The 27,614-nt window shown below is 37.7% G+C and overlaps 2 protein-coding genes and 1 long non-coding RNA gene across 3 annotated transcripts in view; 1 reads left to right on the forward strand and 2 right to left on the reverse strand.

Moving 5' to 3' along the window:
- Sema1a (semaphorin 1a) overlaps positions 1-27,614 on the forward strand; it is a 185,847-nt gene that overhangs the window by 51,083 nt on the left and 107,150 nt on the right. The window lies entirely within an intron of this gene.
- Positions 7,144-7,751, reverse strand: LOC138911287 (uncharacterized). The gene is made up of 2 exons (XR_011416772.1): positions 7,499-7,751; positions 7,144-7,447 (listed from the first exon to the last, which is right to left on the reverse strand). It is a non-coding gene; the product is annotated as an uncharacterized lncRNA (long non-coding RNA).
- LOC26530463 (bomanin Short 3) lies at positions 22,483-22,977 on the reverse strand. Its single transcript, XM_015173329.3, has 2 exons — positions 22,822-22,977; positions 22,483-22,756 (listed from the first exon to the last, which is right to left on the reverse strand). Exons 1-2 carry the CDS (start codon positions 22,871-22,873, stop codon positions 22,683-22,685), a joined length of 126 nt encoding a protein of 41 aa, XP_015028815.1. The 5' UTR covers positions 22,874-22,977; the 3' UTR covers positions 22,483-22,682.

Below are 27,614 nucleotides of genomic sequence, written 5' to 3' on the forward strand. Positions count from 1 at the left end.
TTTCTTGAGGTTTTGAAAAAATAATGAAATGGATATCTTAACTCGTACAGAGTATTACCTGGCTTAACACTTCCACAACTATTTCATGCTTGTGATTTTGGCTTTGTATTTTTTTGTTGTTTTTGCTGCCCAGATTTATCGCCTTTTATTCATCATTGTCAGTCAGGCGTTGTTTTTGCGGCGACGACGTGAAACCGCGCCGAGAGCTCTGCCATTGCCGCATTGTCAACGGGTCGGCAATGGAAAAGGGAAACATGCTTAGGGGGGCATAGTGGCAACGCAATTTGCCGCCACGTCGAAGGCCTTCAAAGATGTCTCTCGGAACATGGTAACGTTAACGCGTTGCGAAATCTTTCACTTGAGCCCAGGAGGCGCCTTCTGTTTTGATGAATTATTGGTACGCATGTCGCACTGACAATCGGCAAATCAGCTAAGCTTTTCAATATGGCCGACACAAGTGTGTGCGTATGCCTACGTGTGTGTGTGTGTGTGTATGTATCTGTGTGTGACTGATGATTTCTGAAAGGACGTCAGTTGGCGCCGTAAACAGTTGTGAAATGTTGTGGCTACCTCTTGGTAGCATCTCGTTTTAAAGCAGATTAGATTTAAAACTCATTTACGAGTTTTGACCTAAGCCGCTTAGAATGTTGTACGGTCCATGTGTTTGTCACCAGAGTATGCATTACCAAGACTATAAATATATATATATATATATATATATATATATATATATATACATATATATATATATATAAATGTGAGGGCTACGTCTGGTGAATGTGTCATTACATTAATTTGCGGGCTTATGTCCTGGACCGCTGTTAATGAATGCTCTTAGTCCCTGGGAAAGCACTTCATGAAAACGTTTTACAATTTGCTTGTCGGAAATGAGAGGATGCCATTTGCACTGCTTAAAGCTTAGTGTGGGTGGCATTATAAAAGAATAGTTGTTCCAGTAATTGAGTTTGTTTGTTTGCGGCCAGAACTGGGTCGACAACAGCACATAAACTCTATTGACGCAGAAACATTTGCAATGTTACAATTCCATTTAAAGAGGCATTTTCTAATTGCATAAAGTTTGTATCTGGGAACAAATTTAGTGCTGTAGAAAATCTGAGGTACTTTTTGAAAAAATTAGTTTTATTTCAATTTAAAAGATTCTACCATAAACTTATCGTATTAATCGATTGTGGCCATCAAAATTTGGCTGGATTCTTTTTTGGTATTTTAATTGTAAAAAAATACATTTCTTGTTTATTTTGCAAATCGAACATTTAAGTTCCTAAAAAAATTCGTTAGTTCAGTTTTATTATATCTTGAACCGTTAACAGCTGAACACATTAAGGGCCTTGCCAAAAAAGGGAATTGCATGGTTTGTAAGGCAAGAAGTGCTGTCATAATTTACAGCTCGTTAGCTTTTATGGATGAATGCTTTTCATATATTTGACAGCCATCGCTGGTGACAGCTTTTCACTTTTCACCTCTTCGGAGCGGTCAAGGCTGTTGTTGTGCGCGTTTTTCTTTGGCCCCACTCGCCGACTCCTTTGGACAGCGCAGCTGCATAAAATTCTGTCGCCTTGACGGGCCCATGCTGAAAAGCATAAACGTGGGCTTCGTTATGGCCTTCGGCCACTTTGAAGTTGGCCATCGTTTTCTCAATGGCCAAAAAAGCGCTGACATTTTGTCTGTGGGTCTGGTAAAGGCTTCTACTGCCACTGACCCTACCGTTTATGGTGCGGTTGGCAGGCCAAAGCATTTTAGAATTTTAATGTGCCGCCTTCTGCCTTATATGGCTGCACAATTGACAACAACAGCAGCAAAGGCAGCAGCAGCAGCAGCACTGGCAGCTGCCAACTGTCCAAGCCCAGCCAGACTTGACCATTGCGAGCCGCAACGGTTCACAGCCAAAAGATACTTTGCTGTGGCTAAGGACCATCCATATGCTACTGTTAACATGCACATGACGTTTGTCTTTGGACGTTAATCTCATTAAATAAGCAATGTGGTGCAGAACGAGGCGCCTCTTGTATGTGTGCGTGTGCAAAATTGTCAGATTCGTTGAAGTACAATGGGACAAACTAGATAATATATTCGCAAATTGTAGTCAGTTGTCCGTATCTTAATAAAATGTTTATAATATTATAATAAGTAAGGTAGATGTTAATAAGTATAATAATAAAAATAATAATTATTATAATAATAATAACAAAAAAGTTAAACTAATTCGTTTCCAAATTTATGTTGCATAATTGTCAACTTTAGCCCATTGTAGCTCATTTTAGGCCTTGCCCTAGCTTGTGGTTCCGCTTTTAATGCAAATGCAAATGCAAAAGCGCATTAAGAGCGGCACAAACGAACACAGGCCGCAAAGTAAGCTGCCGCCTGCTGTCTGGCAGGCAGGCAGGCTGGATGGCAGAGCAAGTATCCAGACCAGAGAGTGAAGCTCGCAGTAACAGTAGCTGGAGAAAGGAGCAGTTAGTGGGCTGGAGCATGCATACTATGAGATACAATGTGAATCATTTATGACATGCGTGCATACAGTTCGCAGTTAGCAGTCGGCAGATGGTATTGGTGGGCTTTTGCTCGCTTTGTGTCTGGGTAAATGTTGAGCTATCGATTAGTTTGCTGCCAAATTGCCAAAGCCGCACATTTGCCATTTCAACAGCCAGATACTTGTACTGTTCGAAGGGGACGTGCAGGCAACTGCAAAAGCAGCTAAAAGCCTCAATTGACCTCGAAAACTTGGCAGCATTTGCATTTTCGTGTGCCATTTATCCTGCGGCCGTATGGTATATTGGTAATTCTATTTAGGATGAGTTTAATTGATGAATTACTGTTGCGTTTTGGGGTGGTAATACGAGGCTGCCACCAAAATGTATCTGCCAGATACTCTGCACTTGTTAATGTATACGTATCTATGTCTGCTGATTTTGCTGCTGCTGCTGCTGCTGCTGCTGTTGACGTGCCAGCGACTTTTGTGGTCTCGCTTCAACCAAATTGTATGTTTATAATGCCAATGTACTGAGATAATACAGCAGCTGACGGCGCACTCAGCCGTGTACACCTGAATCATCACATTTCAATTATACAACATAAGCTGTCAAAATGCAGCAAATAATTGTAGATACATTTTGTATCCGCATCCGCCTGTCTGCGCTTTTGTATCTGCCACTGTGTGTTTGTGTTGTGTATGTCTGTGCTGTTTACTTGTGCTTGTCTCTGGCTCATTTCACTTGTAACCTCATATTATAGATATTCTCAAGCAAATATCGGTTAAGCACAAATGTTAAATTTTCCGTCAAGCACAAGATACATTTCAAACCAGAATTCGGATAATTATGTGTTTAAATGTGAACGTAATTACGTATACAAGGGTTGAAGATTAAATTTCGGAGAACGAAAAAAGTTTGCAATAATGTTTAAATGGTAGAAACAAGAATTTGTTGATACATAACTGCGTTCAAATTAAATTTACATTTACAATATACATTTATGTTTCATTCCGAGAAAATACAGAAGCATTAGGATTCATATTTCATACATCTCCTCTTTAATTCAAAGAATTAAATGAATATATGTCTTTTATATTTTTCATTGAGCTTCGTATCGCTTAAAATTAAGCTACTCCGATTAACATTATTAAATATATTCATTTCGAATGCACACACATAGTATTAGAGCTGGGTACTGCATGAAAAATAATTATAGAATTATGTGATATTTATCCAGAGAATAGATACCCCCAAATTCATTGAAGGTGTAATAATAATAGTGAAATCTCGACTGGATCTGTCATGAGCATCTGTTTAACTAAGAATCATCAAGCCGTCAGTCGCATTTTCGATATCCATTTCATTACTTAAACTTTCTATTGCTTGACTAATAGGCGTTAACACTTTTCAGCAGTATTATACACAAATGTGTACGAACAGGGTATTCTTTAGTACATCAATCTCGGTATTACCATTATGACTTGTTTAACATGTGCTTGGTATTTGTTATTGTTAGCAAGTTTGGTTACAATCCTCACCGCAATTAGCCTTCGGGTTGGGGTTCGCGTTAAAGCACTAAAGCAGCTCGCAACAAGAGCGCAACTAAATCGCACATGTCATCGCCAGCGGACACCATGCAGCAGCCCAGACAGAATCACACCCGAGCTGGGTAGCCCAGCTCAGCCCAGAACCACCCAGCTCCGCCCGGTTCTATGGCAAGACGCCGCAGAGGCCATCGACAATGAAATACACATACAGTTGCATTTGCTATCCGTCTTCACTGTTGACTTATTTGCTTTGAGATAAACGCCAAGTTGATTTATACAACCCACCGACAATTCATTCAACCATTTGCACCAACAGCAGTCATTCACTCGAGCACTCACTCACACATACAAACAGGCATTCATTCATTCATTCATGCAAACATGCAGTCAAGCGTACAAAATTCTTGTTTGTTTGTTTCTTTATTCATTGAGGAACCAGCCGGGCGGGTGGTCGGACGGTCGGTCTATAGATGCCGTTTGGCGATGCGCGAGGTCCAGACCTTTAGCGTCAGCTCCTACGGTAGCTGCAGATACTTATCGCTCAGCCAACTAACAAACTAGCAAACAATTGAAGCCAAACCGGCCGAGAAACTGGCCGCATACGTCTGGGCCACGTCGTCAGTCAGCCAGTCAGTCAGTCTGCAATCAATCCGCATCGAGATTGTCGGAAATTATTCAGGCGTTGCCTCAAGTTGCATTTGAATGTGGCCTTTTTATACCTCGAGACTCCAGTGCAGGCACAGGCCAAATAGTGTAGATGGCGCCGACAGACAACTTGTCTACGGCGCCGGCCGCGCTTCGATTGAAGGTCAGAGGGCGCAAATTAGACGATGATAAGGAAGTCAATCTCTGCTTTGGCTACTCGACTTTGGTGCGTGTCTTACTTTGCAGACAGCCCATAAGCTACACACAAGTCGTTACTTCTCTATGATCAATTAAAGCAGTTTGATGGCCTGATTAAAACGCTAGAAAAATTTGGTAATTTCCTCTTTACTGTGAAAATTGATTTGCCTGTTTGAAGTATACCATGCGGTTGTTTACTTTTCCGACTTGCAGCTGTTGAATTTTAGGCTGCGATAGAAATTTGGTGATTAATTTGTATAACCTTTGTATTGATTGTTGATTGATCGATTATGATAAATGCGACATGTCTTTACGGTCGCAAATAGTAATCGATCGTGTGCACTGCATTATTTAAATAGAATCAAATATATATATTTAATTAATATTTGTCGAAACGGTCGAACTGACCCATCAAACATTTTTTTTTCACCAAATGGAGTAGTCAAGATTTCAACAAATGATAAACGAAATGTAACCAATATTTTTCTTAGAACGTTCCACAGTTTTTTTTGTTTTTCTTCTTTTTCTATACATTTTTCTTTTGCGGCAGTACGTTGTCTTATCAGTTACGGGTCTTATCGTCAAAGTAACGTGCCCTTAAGCAAGAGAAAATCAAAACCAAGTCGACTTGGCTTGTATTCAATTTGTTCACTTCTATTCCGAGTTCTATGTGCATAAATTGCTAATTGGCCCCACTTTATGTGAATAAACTAACAAAGTATATTATACTATATACTAGACATCAATTGAATTCAATCGCTACTCGTACACATATAGTCTTATACATATATATATATTTATATATATATATATTTATATATATATATTTATATATGTATATATAGTACATATACACTTGGCTTAATTTAACATACGCATGTTTATGTAATGTGTAGGGCAACGGGACAGCGGCTGAATAATGTCGGCATGGCTTGTATGTTTAATGGCAATTAATCAGCGGAACTGTCCGCGCCCGAACATGCGTAAACACCAACAAACACACACACACACACAGAAACACACATACACACCCAGCTATAAAGTGGTAGATGGACCCTTGAAAACGGGCTGTTCAGCTGCACGCAGCTGCACGGCCGACCCTAAAAATGTTTTGCTGTAATTAACTTAGATAAACATAAAGCCGACCATGGGACATTAGCCTTTGTCGCACATTGGGCCAAGGCACGGCCTCATGGGCAAAGACATGCGTTTGTTTGGCTACTGAAGGAACCACCCACAAATGTTTGAGTGGAAATGGAGATGAAAGAGGCGAATCTTTTGCCAGTTTTAACCATTTCCCAACTTGCCTACAACACTTGCCAGATGCAGTTGAGAAAAAGCTTGTGCAAATAAATCATAATTAGTTATGTAAACATACAGCACAAGTGTGTGTGTATATGTATGTATGTGTGTGTGTTTGTGTGTGTGTGTGTGTGTGTGTGTGTGTGTGTGTGTGTGTGTGAGTGAAGTACGAGTGTGAGCAAAGACGATTACATTAATCGTCCATTCAGCTCCCTAATAGCCTTTATTCCTATACTCAACTGCAAAGTTGTTTAAATAAAGAGTATAATACATTATTAGCTTTAGCTTTTTAATACATAAATTTAGAGCTCAGGTATGAATTATCAATTAAAAATGACTGTAATACTATATGAGAAATACCACTGGATAAATTGAAATTGTTTAGAAATAATAAAGGCTATACAATTTTATGCACATGTAGACTTTCAAATTTTGTTCATGGGCTGGTTAAATGTATAAAGAATTGCCCTTTATGTAAATAAACCTCAGCACTCTCAACAACTTGCCTTGAAAGCGTTCTTATATTTATTTTTTTTTGCACTCCCAGCACGCATTCAAGAGTGTTTCATTCACAATGTCTTGTCATTATTTCAATAATATGATTCCATTGACACTGTCCATATTGTCCATATTCTGTTATTCTCATAGCTCTAATTACAGCAGCTTTCATTGTTAAGCCATTTCAGAGGGTATTATAAGTTTATCACAATGTTTGTAACATATAGAAAATAACATCTTCATCAGATTTATCAACATCATCAGGTTTATCAACAAATATAATTTTAGATTACTATGTGACGAAGAATATATCGTTAGTCATGAATGCAATTGTTTTGTTTATAGTTTGTTTTTTTGTTGTTTTTTTCATAAATAACTTTGCATGTTCTAAGTGCCGAAAGGGTATTTAATCTGTGACATACCCACGTCAGCAATGTTTTTTTTTTTCTACTTTCCTTTACTGTTGTTATTATTGGTCGTATTGCTGTGGCATTCGTGTGTGCTCTTCTTTTAATTTGTCTTGTTTAATGATGCGTAAATTGCTAGACAGCTCTTTATGGACGCCATCGTTCTAGGCGTAGGCGTATGCGAAGTCGGATCAGTCTCTAGGCGTCGAGGGTCGAGGTCAACGTTGCGTGGCTCATTGCGGTCGTTCATATCTTAAGCTTCGTCCGTTGACTGCTAGCTTTTTACGGTGCCTCAAACATTCCATTTTATGTAAACAGCCCATTCAGCCAATGTGCATAATTGATTTCTTACCTCTTTCTGGAGAATACTTACTCGTAATTATAGCTCACAATTGATGTTACCATTTACCTGGCCTGCGTTTCTTGAGGCTCCTTTATTGTACAACCTCCCCCATTGTGTGGTAAATTATAGGCTTTATGCGCCGTGTTTGGGTTCTTTGAGTGTCGGTAAAAAGGGCGTGTGCCCCGTTGCTCGGAATCTTTTAATTGGCCTATCGTAGTGATTTTCGATGCTTGTTGTTTTTTTTTACCTGTCGTTTCTAATAAGCTGTCTGTGGTATATTTGAAAGGTATGCTGTGTACTTCTAAGTTCTATTACTGTATCTTATGTGTGTTCTTTGACCTTTACTAACAAGATATTGGTATTTATTTCTTTACAGGTATGTAAAAAAGCGGCAGACTTCAAGCTGGAAATATTTAAATAGGCTAAGTATTTAGTAGTACTAGATAGATAGTAACATTGGATGATATATTCTATAGCGACTGTCGTTAGTCACCACTTGGTGACCAATTGGACTGTAAGGCCATTTTACATATTTCTCCTTTACAAATTAGTTAAATTAGATCCAAGGCCATAATGGAGTTCATTTAAATTTAAATTAATTCTCAGAATCGGCTAGGAATTGAAACTTAAACCGATCAATGACAAGCAGAGAGTATCGAAGGCGAATAGCAAACTATTGATAATATTAACAATAATGTCGATAGCTGATGGACAGAACTGCTAGAAAAAATCAATAGTTAATCAACAACCGATTGTCACAACCCGAAAACATGACGTCCATTTTGATTGTGTTATAAAAACCGATATCTTATACTTATCCTTTATATCATCTTATAAAACCATCTTCTTTTTATAAAGAAGATCAACTCTTTGAACATTGTAAATATCTGAGTAACGCACCATTTGAAGCTGTTGAGTTTTGCTTGTCGGATCGCATTTCATAGGTGAAGAGCTAAACCGCTTCTCAAATGGCTTTGGTCCATCGCAACGCAGGTAGGGTGGTTAACCTTCTGGCGGAACTGCACCTTATGCTGCAATTTATTTCAAGAGCTTATCAAGTTAAAGTTTGGCGGGATCTTTCATTTCAGTAGCGCACGTAGCGAGCGCTTTTTGTGGCAGCTTAACCTTTTTGGACGTCATGAAAAGTTGACTCCGTACCAACAACAGAAACTGCGCAGCGCTCGGTGCGTGGTACGAGTGCTTTTTAGCACTGACTGTTGTCGCCATTTGCGTTAAATGCGGCAACAACGACAACAAGGTACAACAAACACAACTGCGTAATAGAGTCGGTTAGTTGAACTGGGGCGCTTTTTTGGTTTTGGTTTGGGCGAGAGTTGAGGGTTCAGGCTACTTCAGCTTTTACCCTCCCACAATTGGCTGTGTCCTCCTCCTCTTACTGTGTGTGTAAGCGAGCGCTGAATTAAGTCTTTCGAGCAGTCAGCGATGCAACAATGGAATGCTCTGCTATCTGCTGGCTGCACAATGTTAGAGTTGCACTTAACTTCAGACACAGGAAAGCCGAGCTCTGCATCGTGGCACAATAAGCACAAGGACAACGGCAATGACAACGACAACAGCAACAACAACAACAACAACGACAACTGTTAAGCATTGGCAATGGTGTGTGGCTGACAAAAACAAAAGTCGCATGAAAATAGCATGAAATAGCTGCAGTTGTTGTTGCTAGCTGCCGGGCAAAGTCAAGTGCCAGGCGATTTTTCTTACACAATAATACACTTTTCCCATTTCGCTGACAGGTATTATTTTTTTTGTATTATTTTTTCTTTGCCCCATCGCCCTTCTTTTTCTTTTTTTTTTGTCTATATCTACGCCATTTTCTTGCACATGCCGCATGCAACATGCAGCATCGTGACGTCACTTAGCGCAGACAACTGTGATAATGATTAAATTAGATTATGGATGCTTTCCATTTTTCACACCAGCTGCACATCTGATACCGTCCCAGTTGCGGCACCGCCCCTCCACCCCGTCCCCAGTTTCAGTTCCAGTCCGTCACAGCGTATTTCAATTTATGGTGCATCCCATGTGGGAATACTATGCGGGTGTGTGTGTGTGTGCTGTATAAATAATTACCAGCAAAGTTTTATGTTACACATATGCATTGTGGGTGCATTATGATAGAAGCACAACACACACACACACTCATAGATATATCTGTGTGAAGTATCTTGTAGATACACAAGTCTGGCACAAGTGCAATGAAGCGAAAATTAAAGTTTATTGACAGTTTTCTTAAGCGCATTTGTTGCCAGCATTGCCATTTGACTTCTGACCTACATTGTGCGAACGCACCGAAAAGATACGAATACAAACGTCCGCCGCTTGCCTTTGTCTTTGCTCAATGTGCAGCGTGCAGCATCTTGTGACAGTTTCAACTTGAAGCATATGTGACGATTATAGGAATCATCTGCCACTGCGAAAAAATGCTTGTGATGTGCACATTGATCGGATTTCCAATTGAAAATAAGTAACAACTTTGTTAGACAAAAGACTTGCTAAAGAATGTTGGATACTCTGTTCTTTCAGTCAAATAAAACCTTGTTGCAGGTGAGAGCGGATCTTGTTTATACATAGAAATGTGTATAAGCTTATCTGTGGAGAATATGCTCGGAAATCTCCATTCAAATTGGTTTATATAAAAGTCATCTCTGATTTTGATAATATTTCAATATTATTAACCATATATTATTAGAATTGTTTTTTATTTATACGTTATTAAACTAGGAAAAAGGTATTTGAATCATTATTTATTTTGTTTTATTTTTTTATTTAAAGTACCCTATAAATTATTTAGGACAGAGAAATAAATTTTATTTCGTTTATATTTATCTTTTTCTTAAAAAAATCTATATTAATTACACTACATTAACTTTTACGTCTTTCAAATTGGAAAAGCTCATTTCGACTATTTCTTATGTTTAATTGTTTTAAGAAATGTTTAACCAAGTAGATCTCAGTATTGAAACTATTTTAAATTCGAAGTTTTACAAATGTTCTGAACGATTTATATACCCTATATTGGAAACAGGGTATAGAAAAATTATATCTATTTTTGTCCTCCGACCTTTGCTGTTTTCTGTTAAATTTGACACACAATTTACGTTAAGTAATTGAATTCAATTGCAGTTCTATTTGTAAGTAGTTCCAAGCGCTCTACCAGTCGAAGTAAAGTGAAAAAATAAATGTTGATATGTGTGATTGGGAGAACTTAGAGAAAAATGTGAAAAGCTATACGCTAGAACTAAGCTGATGGTAAATGTATACATCGTTAAGGCAAAAATGTAAAGAAATCAAGAATAAGATATAATAGTAATAGATATTTATGGTCACTATAGAAGTTGAATGGTTTGTTTAGTTGAATAATTCGATTAGCTCATTTAAATCTAATTTATTTTCGTTTTATGTTTGTTTTGGCGGCTCACTAATTAATAATTAATTAGGGTACATACCAAGTATAAGATTATTTGAGCTCTTTAATTTCCAAGCCATTTGAATTAGTGTTGACCTGACCGCAAAGGATTCACAAAGTATTCGAGAAATAAAATGTATATCTCGCACGCTATATAAAAGACTAATTACACTTAACAACAAACCTTAACGATGACTGCCCGCAATCTTGATGCAGGCCAATCGGAGGCGGAACGAGTTGCAAGCGAGAGCAATCGCAATGCTTTGAAACAAAATGGTTGAGTGTAAACACACGCTGCTGTCTGAAAGGCGGACTGGCTGGTGTGCTGCGAGAGCCGCCAAAAAGTGTTTTGGGGCGTTGCATGCCACACACTCGCATACGCAACTGACAGCAGTTAAAGATACATTCGTATCCGGCGGCGCTGCAACAGCTTCAGATGTACATACGTCTGCTGCTGGGCTGGGCACATGTAAATGGCTGTAATACCCCGCCCCGCCACGCGATCTTACCCAGCCTCACCCGTTTAATAAAGATACAAAGCGTCGTGCATGCACGAAGACGTTGCAAACGCATCCGACGTGTCTGCCGTAGTGACAAAATCGCGCTTGTCGTACGTGTGCTGGCTTTTGTCTGCTCTGATAGCAGCTCCTTCAGCGTGCCACAGCAATTGCTACATATGTTCGTAAATTTGCCTGACAACCAGCCCGGGCTTCACAACTTGGCAGCTAGACTATTTGTTATAGCATTCCTTCATCGCTGGGATTAAGTTCTCACTTAGCAATGTGTTGCTGATTTCCTTTTATTTTTTAAAGGAACGCCAAAAATACAACGCGGCCAAAAATATCGGAAAACACACAAAAGTCTTTTTTCAAGAAAGTTGAATTATTGCATACCCTAACCTACTCTGCCCAACCCAAGATCTGAGGTGTTCCAATAGATTATTAACAGAAAAACGTCCAGTCACATGAAATTATACCTATTTTATTTACTCTACATATACCCTATAGTGAGTGGAAGAGATTATTCTATGTAAATTTTACTCATCATCTTATTTGACAGCAATAATTTTATTCATTTGCATTGCAAATATTGAATATTTGGTAATGTTTGTCTGTAATTAGTAGAAATGTTATTATGCCTGTAAATATTATTGTTATTTTTTTATTACAATTTTATTAATAAATGTAGATAGTCCAATCATGTTAATGGCAAACACAAGAAACTCATGAGTTTACAATATAAAATAATTAATTTCATTCTCTGTAAATCAATATAATGCACACGAGCGAGTTGTTGAATTAAAAATTTATTAACATGATAAATATTGGATTGGTAAAAATATTTGGCGTACAGGCTGTTATTGTTGTTTTGCATTTATTATATTTTGGATTATGACAATATAAACAATTTCTTTTTGTATCCACTGCTTGAGCGTATAGTTAAATTCAGAAATTGAATATTAATTAATATTTAAATGTATGTTTTTGGTACATTTCCATATTCCTCTTCCTATATCATCTCAAAAAAATTAACACACAGTCTATCTCCAATTTACAGGGCAAACACTTTTATTATTTTCATTTTCTGCTTCTTTTTTTTTAGTTTCCGTTTTTTTTTTCGTTGCAGTTTGTTTTAATTTATTGACAAGACATAGAGACAACTAAAAAGGGAAAAAAGATTGCAAGAAAACTCGTTTACATGAATAGTACACGGCAGAGCGATTGGTAATGTTGACGTTTGATATGTGGAACACGCCCAGCCGCCCTTCTGTTATATCCCCATCACGTGAGGCAACAAATGGGTGTGGCAACGGCGAGAAACATGTGTCTAAATTCGCATTGGCAAAGGCAACTCTCAAGCAGCTCGCGTACATTAAAAATCTACGCTTCCGTCTGAGCTTTCCCCCCTTCACACCACACCCACAAACACATACACACCCAAACACACACAATAGCATTTTTATACAAGACTCAGCTTCAATTCCAACTGCTGCACATGGCCCTATAGAAACCGTCAAGCATTTAGGTATGGGGCAAATGCATTTGGAGTGTTTGCGGCAATGCCAAAATGAAATACATAATACTTAGCAACAAAAAGTTGTATTTTGTTGCTGAGTTGCATTTTTTGTTGGTGGAAAGGGTGGGTCGCATGCGGGGTACGAGGGATAGAACATAGTACACTACTCATATAAGCATTCTCTCTATGTACTCTCTGTATGCCCACAGACTCAACCCACATGGCTTAGTTGATTTGCTTGGGGGTGGATTTCGCTTTATTTTTTAATTCAATATCGCTGGGAGGCATTTTTATGTATTTTGGAACGGCAGGCCCGATGGGCAATCGTATAGGGACCCCAAACATACACACACACACACACACACACACACACACACAAATATACACGCACACCCCCAACCATATCATATAAAATGTTTTGTAATCCGCTTTTAAAATAATGAAAAAACTGCATTTAGATTTATGTGTGGGTGAGTCGCAAAATAAAAATTTCTGTCTGTCATTTTTGTGAGAATTTTCTATAAAATTGTTTGCAAATTATGCATGAATGCCCCAAAACCGATTTGATAATCAATCGAAGTGCATTTCCGCAATCTATCAACTATTCCAATTTGTGTGCTTTAACAACTCTGAGTTGTGCGCTTCGCTAAAGTTCAACGAAAAACTTTTTTAACTTTTCGTTTACTGCTTCAATTCTTAACTAAAGGCAAACAACTCATGTTTCTTTTCGCCTGAAACAATAAATTTTCCGCAGTGAATCAATAAAATTGCTAATTTCACGCTTCAATTAACCGATTATTCTGCCCACAAATTCTGGCGAAATTTAAGGTATAAAAGTTTAACGCTGCCGGAAGTTTTGAAATAAAAGCAAACACGACTGGTTACGTTTTATATTCTTCAGTTTATGTCTTAAGAAAATAATAATTGTAAATATCAAAAGTAAAATTGAATATTTGAAATGTAATGAGCTTTCTACTCAATCTCATGCTAACTATAAAGAGTCTTATTAAAGCGTGATACGATAAGTTTGTATTGATTATCGACAGGCTTGCTATCACGATGATTGTCGGTTGATGAAGTACATCGAGCCATAGCCATCCATTATTTGGTATTTTCCGAGTATCCAACAATGAATTGATAAAGCATTTCTTTAAATTTTTATTAGACGCACAAGCGGAAGTTTAATTTAGAGACCAGTCGCTAGTTTACTTAAACCCAAAATTAAAGTAGTTACCGGTAGCAATTGCTGGATTGTAAGCGCTTTGCCCCCTTCCCACACGCTGTTCGACGATTGTATTGCAACGTTTGTAGCATGCAGCAGGCAATAATTCAATGCTCTATGAAGAGTGGCTGCACGAGCCACTGGCCCAATGGGGGGTTCTGGGACGTAAAAGCGTCCATACAACACGTTACTGAAAATCCAAACACCTTTAGCGTCGTCGTTGCCAGTTGTTTGCCCACCAAAAGGGAGACTGCTAGTGGTGGTGGTGCTGATGGTATTGGTGGTGCTGGCGCCGACTGACTGCAACTGCAATCTGTCTGCCCTTTCTGTCTGTCTATCTGTCGTGGTACGGGCTTGGTGTCGGGTACGTTGGTATTTGCGCCCCGTTGACGCCTTGAGTGCAATCGCTTGCACCTTTGAAGCGTGTCCGTGTCGCACCACCAACAGCGTCGCTTTGTTTGGCACAAGGCCCATTGGATATGGATGATGGGATGGTGCCGACACCGCTACCCAACTGATGCCCTCTGCCATATGCATTTCTATCTGTATCTGTAGCTGTCTCTGTATTTATACTGCATAAGCCGAAAGGCAAATGATCTAACCCTCTCTCGCTCTATTTATATTTGTTTGCTTTTGCATATGCAACTTTGCATGCCCTACGTTTGTGGCTCATTGCAATGGTAGTCTTAGACGTTACCCTATTGCTTTATCGAACATTTCTGCTAGCTTATGACTTAATATAAGAAATGCTTGAAAATGGGATTTTTTAATTTTTATACCTGCAATCTCGCAAAGCCATTTAACAGCAGCTTAAAATGTTATGTTTATAATATATGCAGCCGCAGCAGAGTTGGTAACAGAGTTCCGCCGAAATATTATTCACGGATTCCTAAAATAAGCAAATGTTGTATTCATATGTAAAGGGAATATTGCATGAGCTCATTCAAAAGATGAATTACTCTGTTTATTTATTGTTATCAGCTTAGCTTAGTTTATTTAACTTTTATTTGCAGGGTATTTAGCCAGTTGTTCTGCTCAACTGTCACATTCCAATTTGTGTGTTTTCGTAAACACATGCGCGCATTTTCAATGCAACATGCAATTTGTCTGAGTTGCAGCCGTCTCCGGGGAGGCAGCCCTCAATCTACGTACTTGCCGCGCTCCTCTTGCTACCACCCCCCCTCCTCGTGCTTCATTTGCAACTCTTCATCTTCACCTTGGTGTGCAATGTGTTGCCTTTGCTTTTTGTCATTGCCATTATAATTGATAGCGTATAATTTTGTTGCTTTCCACCAATTCCATTTCCCAATTCGGTTTCTCTCTCTTTATCTGTATCCCTCTGTCTCACTCCTCATCGTTTACTTTTATGCAAATTTTCGTGCAAATTGCTTTTAATGCATTTTGAATGCAATTTGTGTTTTGTACGTTGGAATTGAAGTGGCACAAAAACTCGTAATTGAAACTGAAAGATTTTAATTTAATTTGAGTTTCTGTTTCTCTTATCTCCTACTGTATCTCAGTCTGTTTGACTCTCTTTCTCTTTCTCTCTCACTCTCTCTCTCTCTCCATCAGCCCACTTTGTGCTTGTTTTTTAGGGGAGTTTGTGTATATTTTTAGCTGGGCGCTTGGTATTTGGCTGCACATGCGGGATGTATTTCGTAGCGCCTGCATTTCGGAATAGCCCGTGGGCATTCATTAAATTGATTTAGATAAAATCGTGTTTTTGTTGACAATAATTACAAGCGAAATGCTGGCCATTGTAGCATACGAATACAACTTAATTATGACAAAACGGTTCAAATTGCTGTTTTGGACCTGTAAATTGTATGTTCTAAATGGCCGATAATTTAAGAGAGTGCGGTTAAAAAAGGATTTATCGACTGATAAATATAAATCTGAAATTGTGAGGCATAAGAGGAAATTTGCACATTATTTACTTTTGTGGAAAATTAAAGACTTTTATAAACTAATTAAAATATTTAAATAGATTAATTTTTGTATAAAATAAAACATTAAAATATTTAAATTAATTATTTTTCAATTTCCAATTCAGTGAAAATGGTACCCTGAAATATTCTATATAGACATAGTTCAAAATATCCCAACCAATAGCTCGGTCAAAACTCATCCGATTATCGTAAGGTTTGGTTTATTGTTCATGGTTCGACCTCTAGCGAATTTAGCATCTAAATCTGGCATTTATATATTTTGTTGCTTCGGTTTTAGTTTAAGATAAAAATTATTTTTGGATAGAAAAAGTGCTAAAAATCTTAATTTTCATGGAATTAGCAGTACTAAAACATATCTTTATTGAATACATATATTGCACATTTGCAAACATCTAATATTAAACAAACATTGAACTTGCGCACTTCGCAAACTCATTTGTGTTAAGTCTGCTGCTCTATAATTCATATTGCGAAATCGTATCAAAGACAGCGAAAATGCGGCACTATAATAAATTGTAACCGAAATTGTGTGGGGCATAAATATAAAATAATGCGACCCTCGAAAGCATGATCCCAACGGCAAATGCATATTTGGCTAATTTTGATTATTTTACTGCCGCTTTTGGGGATTTTTGTTAATTACCTCAAATATAACCAACTCATACGTGTGTGTGTGTGTGTTGTATGTGTGTGTTGCGTGCACTCTATTAAAATGGTATGTGAGCGTTTTGGGTCCCCGGACTGCTGTGCTCTGATAGAATTTAGGGCTCACTTTATGCTTTTACGGACCTGCCATGAATGTGACATTAATGAGCTCTTAGCTTATCCCACAGGCACAGTCTGTATTCTAAAACACACACACACAGTCCATGGCTGAGGTGGGGTAGCATAAAGTTGATGCCATAATTTGTCCTTGAATTTGACTGGCGCATTGTCGTCGTACACTGGATATCTCATAATTAAAATGTTATTTAGACTGGATGCTAAACTGCGTGCTCATTTAAAGGTTATGAAAGGTCGTCGTCGTTTCTTGTCCCGTTTCGATTTGCAGCCAGAAAAAGGTACTACCTAAACCCTTGTCAGAAAAAACAACAAGACTCTGATGCTGTGGATTAAAAAATTACTTTATGTGCAAATGAAATGCCTTTTTTGTAAAAGTGTGTGTGGTCCGAGCAGCCATTTAGCCACAGTTTTAGTGGGCAACGTGAAGTGGCTCCTGCTGAAGAGCTCATGAAATACAGGAAAGCTCCAGCCCTTGCATGTCCTGGGCGGGTAGTAAAAGTTTCGATTCCCCAACAAAAGTTAAACATAATCCGCAAGGTAAGTCAGCTGCTCAAAAGTTGACTATAACTTGGCATTAATTTCATTAACATCATTTGTCGACCATGAGGATGGGGTGGGCGGAACCGCTTCATCACAGCAGCCAAGTGCACATTTAATTTGATTGTTTATTGTTTCTTGGGATAAGCTCGAATAAGGTAGCCCAGCATTTTCGTACCGCTCTCTGAAGTGTCATAACACTCTGCAGATGGTCATTGCTACGAGGGAAGCATTCGAACTTAAACGAAATTAAAAAGTTACCCAGATTACTTTAATCAAGTTAACTTAAGTTTCTTCTATTAATTTTTAATGCATCTCATCTAAATGGGGTTTTCTGTAGCAATTACAATATTTGTTGGTAGCGGGTATGGCATCGAAAATCATTAAACTATATGCTTTAATGTATTAGCTGGAACGTTTGAAAATATTATATTAGCGAGAAAGTAAGGTTGGCAGCTATATTATAAAGTGGTCCGTTAAATATTTTCTTCTTTAAAATGTATTATTATTATTTATTATTATAATTCACATATCATATTATGGACAATTCAATTAGTCTTAGTTTTTGCTCAATCCTTAAGTACATAATATTATTGGCTAACCTAAACTTTTGTACTCTTTTTCGGCATAAATTCTTTCTGAGGGCAGCGCGTATAAAGTTATCTGAATATATATTTTAAATGAGAATCATTATTTCTGGCAACAAACCCCTCCTTAGAGACTCTTTAAATGCATATATATCAAATAGAAATCATAATTTTAGGCAGTCCGCTCGTAAAGTAGTCATAAAGTAGGCTTCAAATATGCTTCTTGTTTATTTGATAGATACTCATAACTTTTTAACCTAAAATAACCCATCTCAAGTCCAGTTGAACACTCCAGCCAGCGGCGAGGCAGTGCCGAAATTACTTTTGGCTCGCAAAAATAGGTGGAACTGGCGCAGCAGGACGCAACCTGCTGCCAGATAAAATGAAATGGTGCCAGACGCTGCTGCTGCTGCTGCTCCTGCTGCTGCTGCTGTTGTTGCCCTCCTAATACCTCAGCTCGTGCTTTTGTTTTTGTTCATTGCATCGCAGGCAGTGAACGTCAAGCGTTGTACTTCAGTGGCTGAATTTATGTTTACCGTCGCTCTAATTAAATTTAATATGCATATTGCCAAGCATTTGAAGTGGCCAGCTGTTCAGTTGTCCAGCTAGGATAAGTTGGCCGTTGGCAAAAGCGGGCTGAGCCATGTCAGTCGCTGGCCACGCAACGGTACAGAGCAGGTGAGCTTGGTGGAGCAACGCTTTGGTTAGTCGGGGCGGGGCGGTGGGGTCAGCTTGGCTTGGTTTGGTTCGTTGCTCACAAGCAAAAGAAATGAGCTTGCGGTCGCTCGTTGAGTGTGTGCGCGTATGTGTATGTGTGTGTGGGTAATAAATTTGATTAGCAGGATTTACGGGCATACGGCAACGTAAACGTCAAATGTTCGTGGTGCAGTAAATTTTATGCTAAACAGGGACTGGCAAACGAAGGGTTTGTTGGTCGGGACCCGGCGTTAGGTTTTGTGTGTGTAGCTTTTTGCCTTGACTGCCTGTCGGCGCGTTCTTTTTGCTCACTTTGCTGCTGCCTGCTTTTCGTTTCGATTTCATTTTTTGTTTGCTTTGTTTTGTTACGTTTAACGAGTTGTTACAATAAAATGTTATTGCATACTTTATGGCGCTGTGTGTGTGCGTGTGTGCGTGTGTGTCTGTGAGTGTGTGAGTGAGGGACAAGCAGAAACGGAAGTGCACAAAACAGACAACGCGGCAATGGGGAATATAAGACAGCGGGAAAGGCAGCATATGCAGCACTAAGCGCGTCTCCGGCGTCAACGTCAAAGCTGCCGCAAAACGCTTTCGCGTGCGCCATTGTAATTCTAACACACAAAATGGCGGCGGGCCGCCGGAGAGAGAGACAGAGCGACTGTGACTGCTGGTAAAGTGTTTTTGTCTGGCTGCCTTTGGCAGCATTTCCGCACCCTTTGACTGCCGCTTTGGCCGCATTAAAAACATTTTCGCATAACCATAATTAGTGCACCAAAAATTGCTTACAAACTGCACGCCGGCCGCTCCACGGTGCCTTTGACGCTGGGCGTCACATAAACAATTGCTGCGCAAATTGCTTGCACCATCAAAGTCAGTTGCTGTTGCTGCTGCAGCATCAGCATCCGCATCAGCAACAGCAGCAGCAGCACATCGCACTACCACGCTCATCATTAACATCATCATCAGGCCATAAAAAATGGGCAGCAGTTGCCAGCGCGCTGTCGAGATTACGCGATAAAGCACAACGTGAAATGCAGCAAAGGAATGGACAAGCGACGTGGCTAAAATGAAATTTATGCTTTGCCTCATACTGTCTCGCCCTTCCTCTTTCTCTCTCTCTCTTACCCTATTTCCCTCTCTATTTCTGACATTTTGGCACATTTCTGGCATGGCAGCGCCTGCTGTGCCGCCGCCATTTTGTTTGCAGCCATTTTTTTTTTTGGGGGCCACTACAAAAATGAAATGCAATCGTTGTGAAAGTCCTCAAACTCCAGCTACAGTTCCTGGCCCGTGCCTTTCCATGCCCCTGCCTTGCCCTTTGCAACCGCTCAGTTGCATTCGCACTAAAATTATGCGCATTGGGCTTCTTTTGCTATTGAAATTTTGGGATTTTCGTGTCGGCTTTTGCAATGGCTGAAAATAGATGGATGCGCTGCAAAACTCGCTTTTGGCAAACCCCTTTTGCGGTTCTGTTTGTGGCAAACTGAAAAGAAAATTTGGTTGTTTGTCTACCTCAATTGAAATGCATTTGAAGCTCCACGCTGTGGGACATAAATCTACATTTCTGACATTGCTTCACATATGTGTAGCGTTTGAAAAAGATGCTTAATAAAACAAAAAATTTAATATAATATTAAATTGGTCACAAAATGTGCTACAAATTGAATACATATATTCTTTCAAGCAATTCTCTTCGGTCTGTTGCCTTTGTTACCATTGTTTGCTAATTTACCATTAACGAAAAATCATATGGACCAATGCCGAGTTGGCCGATAAGCATTATAAGTATGTCAAACTTGCATTCTAAATAAAAAATGAATATATCCTTACCAATCAATAAAATATTCTTAACAATTGATTAATGTACTTCTTTTTTCTCTTTCAGGTAATTACATTGAAAATTTATGCGTTCAAATGGAAAAACAATTGACAGAAAGGTCCGAAAAGCCCATTGCACAAATTTAAAAGAGCCCAGAAAAGTTCAAGTTTCAGACTGTCTATTCGGATTGCTAGTGATCAAGAGAATATATATAGTTTCTCCGATATGTATGAGAGAAAAGAGTCAGGCAGATACAAACCGGCTATACCCCTGATAGGGTATTCAATTGAATATCAAAGCACTTGATAATATTAAATTGAATACATTTTCATTGAACACTATTGGTCTTGACACTATTGGCTTATGACACCCAATGTTTTTAAGCGCAATGGTATATTTGTTGATACCCCTTTTGATTTCATTATTCATTTTTAATCAGAGAATGGACGCATCATCGCCACAAAAACAAATTAAGATTTATGTGCACTTAAATAAGTTTCATTTCAGCGGGGAAATTGTCAAGCAGGGAATAATGAAATTATAATTTCATTTATATAATTAATATTATTTAAAACGGAATATTTAAAACATATCGTATTAATTGCGCACATCTCGCAGCCGTTCAGTTGGGGGTGGACACTCGAAATGTATGCGACACATTTTCCGTATATTCAGTCAGCAACCAAAAAGGCTAATAAATCAGCGCAAATAAATTATATATAAGAAGGGGAGAAAAAGCATACATATAAACGTTCGATAAATGACAGCGACACTTATAGAATCGCGCCCCAGGGCATGGGTAACTCTTTATTGACATTACAGTTATGTGCATAATAAGTGCACATTATGTTGTTTAATCCAGACAATAAAACACAATTACAATGCCAACTGCTATGCGAAAAGCTGCAGTGGCGCCAGCGGCTGTTTGATATGAAATTATTGGCCCGGTTTATGTGAAATGCACCGACAAATCAACGCGGAAAAATTGTGGGGAAAATTATAAACCACGGGCACGACCGAACCCAGCAAATATGTTGACATTAACCGTATATCGCGTATTGTCTTGTCAGTAATGCCCTGACACTGCGATGCCAATTAAACTTGTTAATAACAATTTTATGGCGGAGAGCTTAATGCATTTATAAAAACCGAAGCTTTGCAAATTCATATGGAAATACCTTGAAATGTCAATTTGCATGTCGTATGACAGTCGGTCATGTGTTTAATTCAATTCTTGTTGTTATTTAATATAAATATTGGGGTCAGGGTTTTGGGAAAGTAATGATTAAATTGGTAATATTGCAACAATCAGGTGTATAAAAAGTTGGGGTCTTCGCGAACAAGACTAAAGAAAGGGCTGTTATTATTATATCAAAGAGTTCAGTATTTTTATAAATATATAGAAATATAGAAATTATAGAAATGTATAGAAGAAAACATCTCTAATCTCTCAAAATAGGTACGAATAGCCGTGTTAAATGCCATGTTCATCAGTCCTTCCGTCTGTCTGTTTTTTTTTTGCGAGCTAGTCTTTCAGTTTTAAGGCTACTTCTTTAAACTTTCTATTGCAGGCAGTACATATGTCTGTACTGGCTGGATCGGATCACTATATCATGGTGCTGCGATTCGAACTGTCGCAAGTAGCTTTTTATAAGGCAAAAACTATGTTTTCTAAGATATTTTTATCAATTTCGAATTTCACATATTTGCAACAGTCAAATATCTATAAGGGTATTACATTTTCGAAGATATCCTTACTATTTGAACATTTTAATTTTTATTATTTTATTTGCATACATTTTATATATACATATGTTTTTTTTTTTTTTTTTTTTTTTATATAATTTTACTTTAATTATATTAATAATTCGTCAAATTATTTGTTTTCCAAATGCGTTCCTCTTATTAATTTTGTGTTATTGAACTGGTGGCAATTTAATCAGTAAATAATTTGTAAAAAAGTTTTTACAGCGATTTAAAATCGAGTAAAACGATTAAAAATGTTGGTCGATTATATTAAATTGAGTTATTTTTATTTAGGTGATTTTGCTTGTCAATTCCTTGATTTTGTAGATAACAAGCATTTACGTGACAACATAGTTTGAAATAATTATATATATTTTTGATAATGAACATATTGCTGTAGTAATCCATAGTGCCAGATAGTTGAGCAGTGAGCAGGTCTATACTCAATTCAATTTCATGAGATGCTTATTTGCCGCCATGAACATTGCACACTCTGCAATCACCGTTGATGATCACGTTGCCAGGATTCAAGGGCGTGGCTGTCGAGACAAAAAAGAAAGTGTTAAATATTATTTTTGCATTATGATCTTCTTTAAGTACTCACCACTAGCCAAAGCCAGCAGACCCAGCAGAAATGCAACCGACAGGAATTTCATTTTGTTTAGTTAGTTAATTGGTAAGCTTGTAGAACTTAAGCTGAACTGATGCTGTTCGGAACAGAGCGATCTGCTTTTATACACAGATCATCAGAGCGTTTGCTATCAACATACAGTGGGAAACCGCAGCGATTATTATACGGAATTACCCCCTCTGTGTATAGTCCATTGACTAGAACGAGAATTCCCCCGTACATTCGACACGTTGGGCAAAACACACACAGCGATAAGCTCGTGTGTCTCTAATAATAACAGCGCGTAATAAAAAACAACAATAAGCTGAGCTCTTAGCCGCTGTTGTGGATTTAAAACTGGATTTTAAGTACCGATCATATACAGCGGCAATTAAGTTCGATTCGCCGGCTTTTCTTCAGAAATAAAACTCGCTCTGCGATGCTTGACACTTAATGACATTTTATAAATTAAATACTCGCCGCACGTTGCTGCGTAATTGAGATTAGCATAAGTTCTAACTAACCATGTTTACCGATTTGCATTGCAAATTACATTGAAGAACTCAATCGATGCGTTCTTATTATTATTGATTGTAATCAATCATGGCTTAGCCTTTCACTTGTCTGTCAAGAAAAACAATTGATACTTAGTACTATTCGAAATTATTTTACTTTAATTCACACAAAATGCAGGTTGTTCATCATCTAGATTAATTTCCTTCTCTCTAATCAGTTATGACATGCGCTTTATTTAAGACTTTATACACAAACTAAAGAATAGCATATTTGTTTTGTGCAATGTAAGTCTGTCTCTCCGTGTGAGCGCAATTGTTTTCACTTTGTGTTCAGCTCGCAGATATAAATTTTATAAGTAATACCTTTAATGCGTATTTGTTAATGCTATTAGCTTAACGCTGGCATACATATATATATATAAACTGTATATTGTATAACTTATTAACGATAAAGGATGTAACTTAAGCCCCCTTGCTCTAGAAATCATTAATGATTGATTTAATTGGTTATCAGAACTTTAATTGAGGTCTCTCAATGGAATATTTTTTTTGTATGTGCTATAAAAATCGTCGATCAAATAAGGGATACGTTTTTAACAAAATGCGAATAATAAAATGTTGTTATTAAGCTTTTGCCAACTATCTGAAGCAACCTAATTCCGGCAAGTGCCAAATTTTTATATAGAGTTCAAGAATAAATGAATTTGGCTTATTGATTAGAATCCGGTTTCAAATAATTCTCACATCAATGCAACGAGCAATCAGTGCAACTCGCTATTTAACGAAATACTAGAAATCAACATGAAAATTGAAATGGAAATGGAAGAGGTGTTGAAAAGTACAAGAAGAGAGCACGCAAACATAAATCAATTCATCATCAATTCGATGTGCCATTCGCTCGGTTCTGTTTTCAAACGTATCGACAATTCCTTGTGCTGTTGTTTGCAAAACGAATGCCAACTGAACTTGGAGCATTTTTCAATTTTCCGGCATGTCTTTCTGTTTTTTTTTATGTGCTTCTTCTTATTCCTGACTATGCAGCAATAAACGTAATTCGTGAAAATCTAGTGGGAAATGTACAAAGCAAAAAAAGAAATGGAAGGAATATAGAGTAAATGGGAATGTGGGTGCAGGTAAACAGAAAGTCTGGTAGTGCTGTTGGCCGAATGATAAATGCACAAAAATTTACCAACATCAAAATCATCAAGAGTTCCTCCGGAATGCAGTTCTTGGGGGCCCTGCAACGTACACGTATTACACTGCCAGCGCGTTTTTATTTAATATTGTTTTTTCTTCTTTTTTTTTTGTATATTCTTCTTCATTCCTTCTACCTTTTGTTATTGTTTGGTGCGACAGGAGCCGTGGCAAGGACACGCGTAGCTCAGCGATTTTTTTTCGCGATGCTGCTGCAATTCGCTTTACATTTTTTACCCTGCTGCGTCTTCTTTGCTGTGAGCATTCTTGGAGAGTTTTTAATTTATTTTATTTTCCGCTGTGTCTTATTTTCTTTTTTTTTTTTTTTTGGTGAGGTTTTCCTTTTTTTTTCCTGCTGCTATTTTTTTTTTTTTTTTTTTTTTGTAAAGCGTCAATTCGTAATGCAATTTATGTGCATACAAATGAGTTATCCGCACGAAACTTTTTACTTCAAATTCATGGTGGGGCTATTCAAATATGGGCGCAATTTCTCATAGTGCATATAGAGTTTTTCATTAGTGCATTTGTCTCTGCGTGTACTCAACTACGGTGCATATGTACTTCAGTGGCTTGTTGCTATTTTCACATCCAATTAAGTGAGCGCGAAATCAGCATTAAATGCCTGTAAATAAATTCATTAATGTGCTACTCTTAACATTAAATGTGCATTAAAAAAGGCTTTAGGAGTGCAATTTTGTTTGTGTGTTACATAAATGATATATTCATGTTTTTATTGAGAATTTAACAATTTAACAATATGATTAACAATATAATATGATTTATTTATTCAAAGTGGATTTATTCTTGTTTATTCCTTATGCCACAGGCCTGAACCAATTATAAATAAATAATTATTTCCAAAAAGAAACCTTAAACCAATATCTTCTTCGGTAGCTGTTGAAAGCGAAATAAAAATTCATTTCGAACAAAGCGCAAAAATAGTAATAAAATAATGTTTTAATGATAGCTCAGCTTAATCAAAGGAATTGCTTTTTAAAATGTTATGCAAAATAATATTATTTATTATTTAAAATTATTACAATGTACTTTCCAATCAACATTAATTCCAATCTTTGTTGGCTTTTGTCGAAAAAACGCTCTCCATACCCATTTACTCCCGGCCTGGTTAGCTTAACTTATTTTGGTTGTTTGTAAATATAATTTATTTGCTCAAATTTACTCCGCAATAAGTAATATGCAATTTTATCAAAGAGAAACATTTCTTTAATCTTGTTTTGAGCATACTTGGTGTGGGCATTGTAGAATGCCCCAATGCATTTGATATTGTGCAGTCCATTAGCTAAAGACTATTAAATCATGAATGAAATATTTCATTTGGCAGCTTATTTTGCATGGTAAATTGTGAAGACCGAAAAATGATAAATGCTTTTATCAAACTGATAATGAAATGTATCAAATGCTGTTAGCTCTTTAATCAAATTATGCCATGGCCCTAGACCAATATCCTGGCGATGCATGCGGACAATAAAGTTAATTAATTTACTTGCCCGTAAGCTGAACATGGTCAGTGACAGGGCTGGTCCGGCCAGGACGAAGGAATCGACAGGCGAAGTGCATTTGGTGTACAGTAAATTAAATTCAAGAAATGTTGCAAACTCTGACAATATGCAGTTAATAACACACATACACACACACACATACACGCACACGCACACACACAGCCGGAGATTGTTGAAATAACTGCTCATCAATTTCTGCACAACTTGATATGCAAATCACGTATGTGAACCGTAACACAAGTCGATTATAAAATATTAATAAATTAATTTAAATTCAAATTGTTATCACAACACAGCCATGTTCATGGCATGCCACGCCCCCAAGCCACACGTAAATCAAAGCCTGGTTGGGCCGTTAATGGCTTTATTTGAGGTGCTCGTAAAAGGCTTACGAACATCTATGCACCCAGCACTCCTTTCCTTGGCAAATCCATATCCAAAATGCGCTGTTGTCAATTTTCACGCCACAATTTATGTTAATTCAGTTGTAACCTTTGATACCGTAGGGAAAGGTGGCGCCCGCTCTTCAACACATCAGCGATCCCAAAAGCATCCATTATAGAACACATTCAGGCATAACACACACACACACACACACATATTATATATATACAGACGCACATACACGCTTCACAATGACTGGCAACAATCCATTAGTGGGTTACTAACGGTTCTCTTGCCGGCGCCATTTTGTGTAACAACTGCAAATCAATGTCCTGACATGTGAAAAATGGCAATGGCGCTTTTGTATGCCATGTCTATTATAATATTCGTATATTATTTTATGCATGCACTGTGTGTGTGTGTGTGTGTGTGTGTGTGCTATACACATTTTGTGATTGTGTGTCTGCATTTTCGTAATCAACCTCATGATAAATCGTTTGCGCAAAATTTATTGAGTTTTTGCATGACATCCAATTCAAACGACAGCAGCTGCAGCGACCAATCATATTGAGAATGGGTATTACAAATTTTTGGAGCTCTACGTGCTGCAACTGAGGCGCTTTTAATATCTGCTCCTATTTACGCTTAATTTATAAAAAAAAACTAGTTTAATTATTTACCAAATTGTTAGTTTAAAGTTACAAGAAAAATGGAAATTTTATTGTAGAAAAAATATTGCTTAACCACTGACTAAACTCTTTTTATTTCTTGAGACATATGTTTGGTATAGTCTCCTTAACTTATAACATTATCTTCAAAAATAATTCAATATATTTAATTTAAATTTTATGACTGTTATTTAATAAACTATTCCGAACGAGCAGACAGCAAAGATTAGATAGCTTAACTTCAATTGTGAAATAGCTGAGACTTAGCCCATTCCAAGTCATTTCCACAAACTTACAAAAGCCAACTTTGAAAAATTTGCATTTTCTCATAAATATTTAAATTGTGTGATATTGATAAATGGGTTATTTAATAAATAGCAAATATGCTCGCAATCACAGTGCAATATAGCAACTGCATCAAAATTCGAAGTGCAAGTCCAAACAATTTATGTTTGTTGCCCAAACGACAGAAGATAAGAGTCCATTTCCAAGCCAAACACTTTTAT

This window comes from Drosophila virilis, chromosome 4, assembly GCF_030788295.1.
Source record: "Drosophila virilis strain 15010-1051.87 chromosome 4, Dvir_AGI_RSII-ME, whole genome shotgun sequence".
NCBI lineage: Eukaryota > Metazoa > Arthropoda > Insecta > Diptera > Drosophilidae > Drosophila > Drosophila virilis.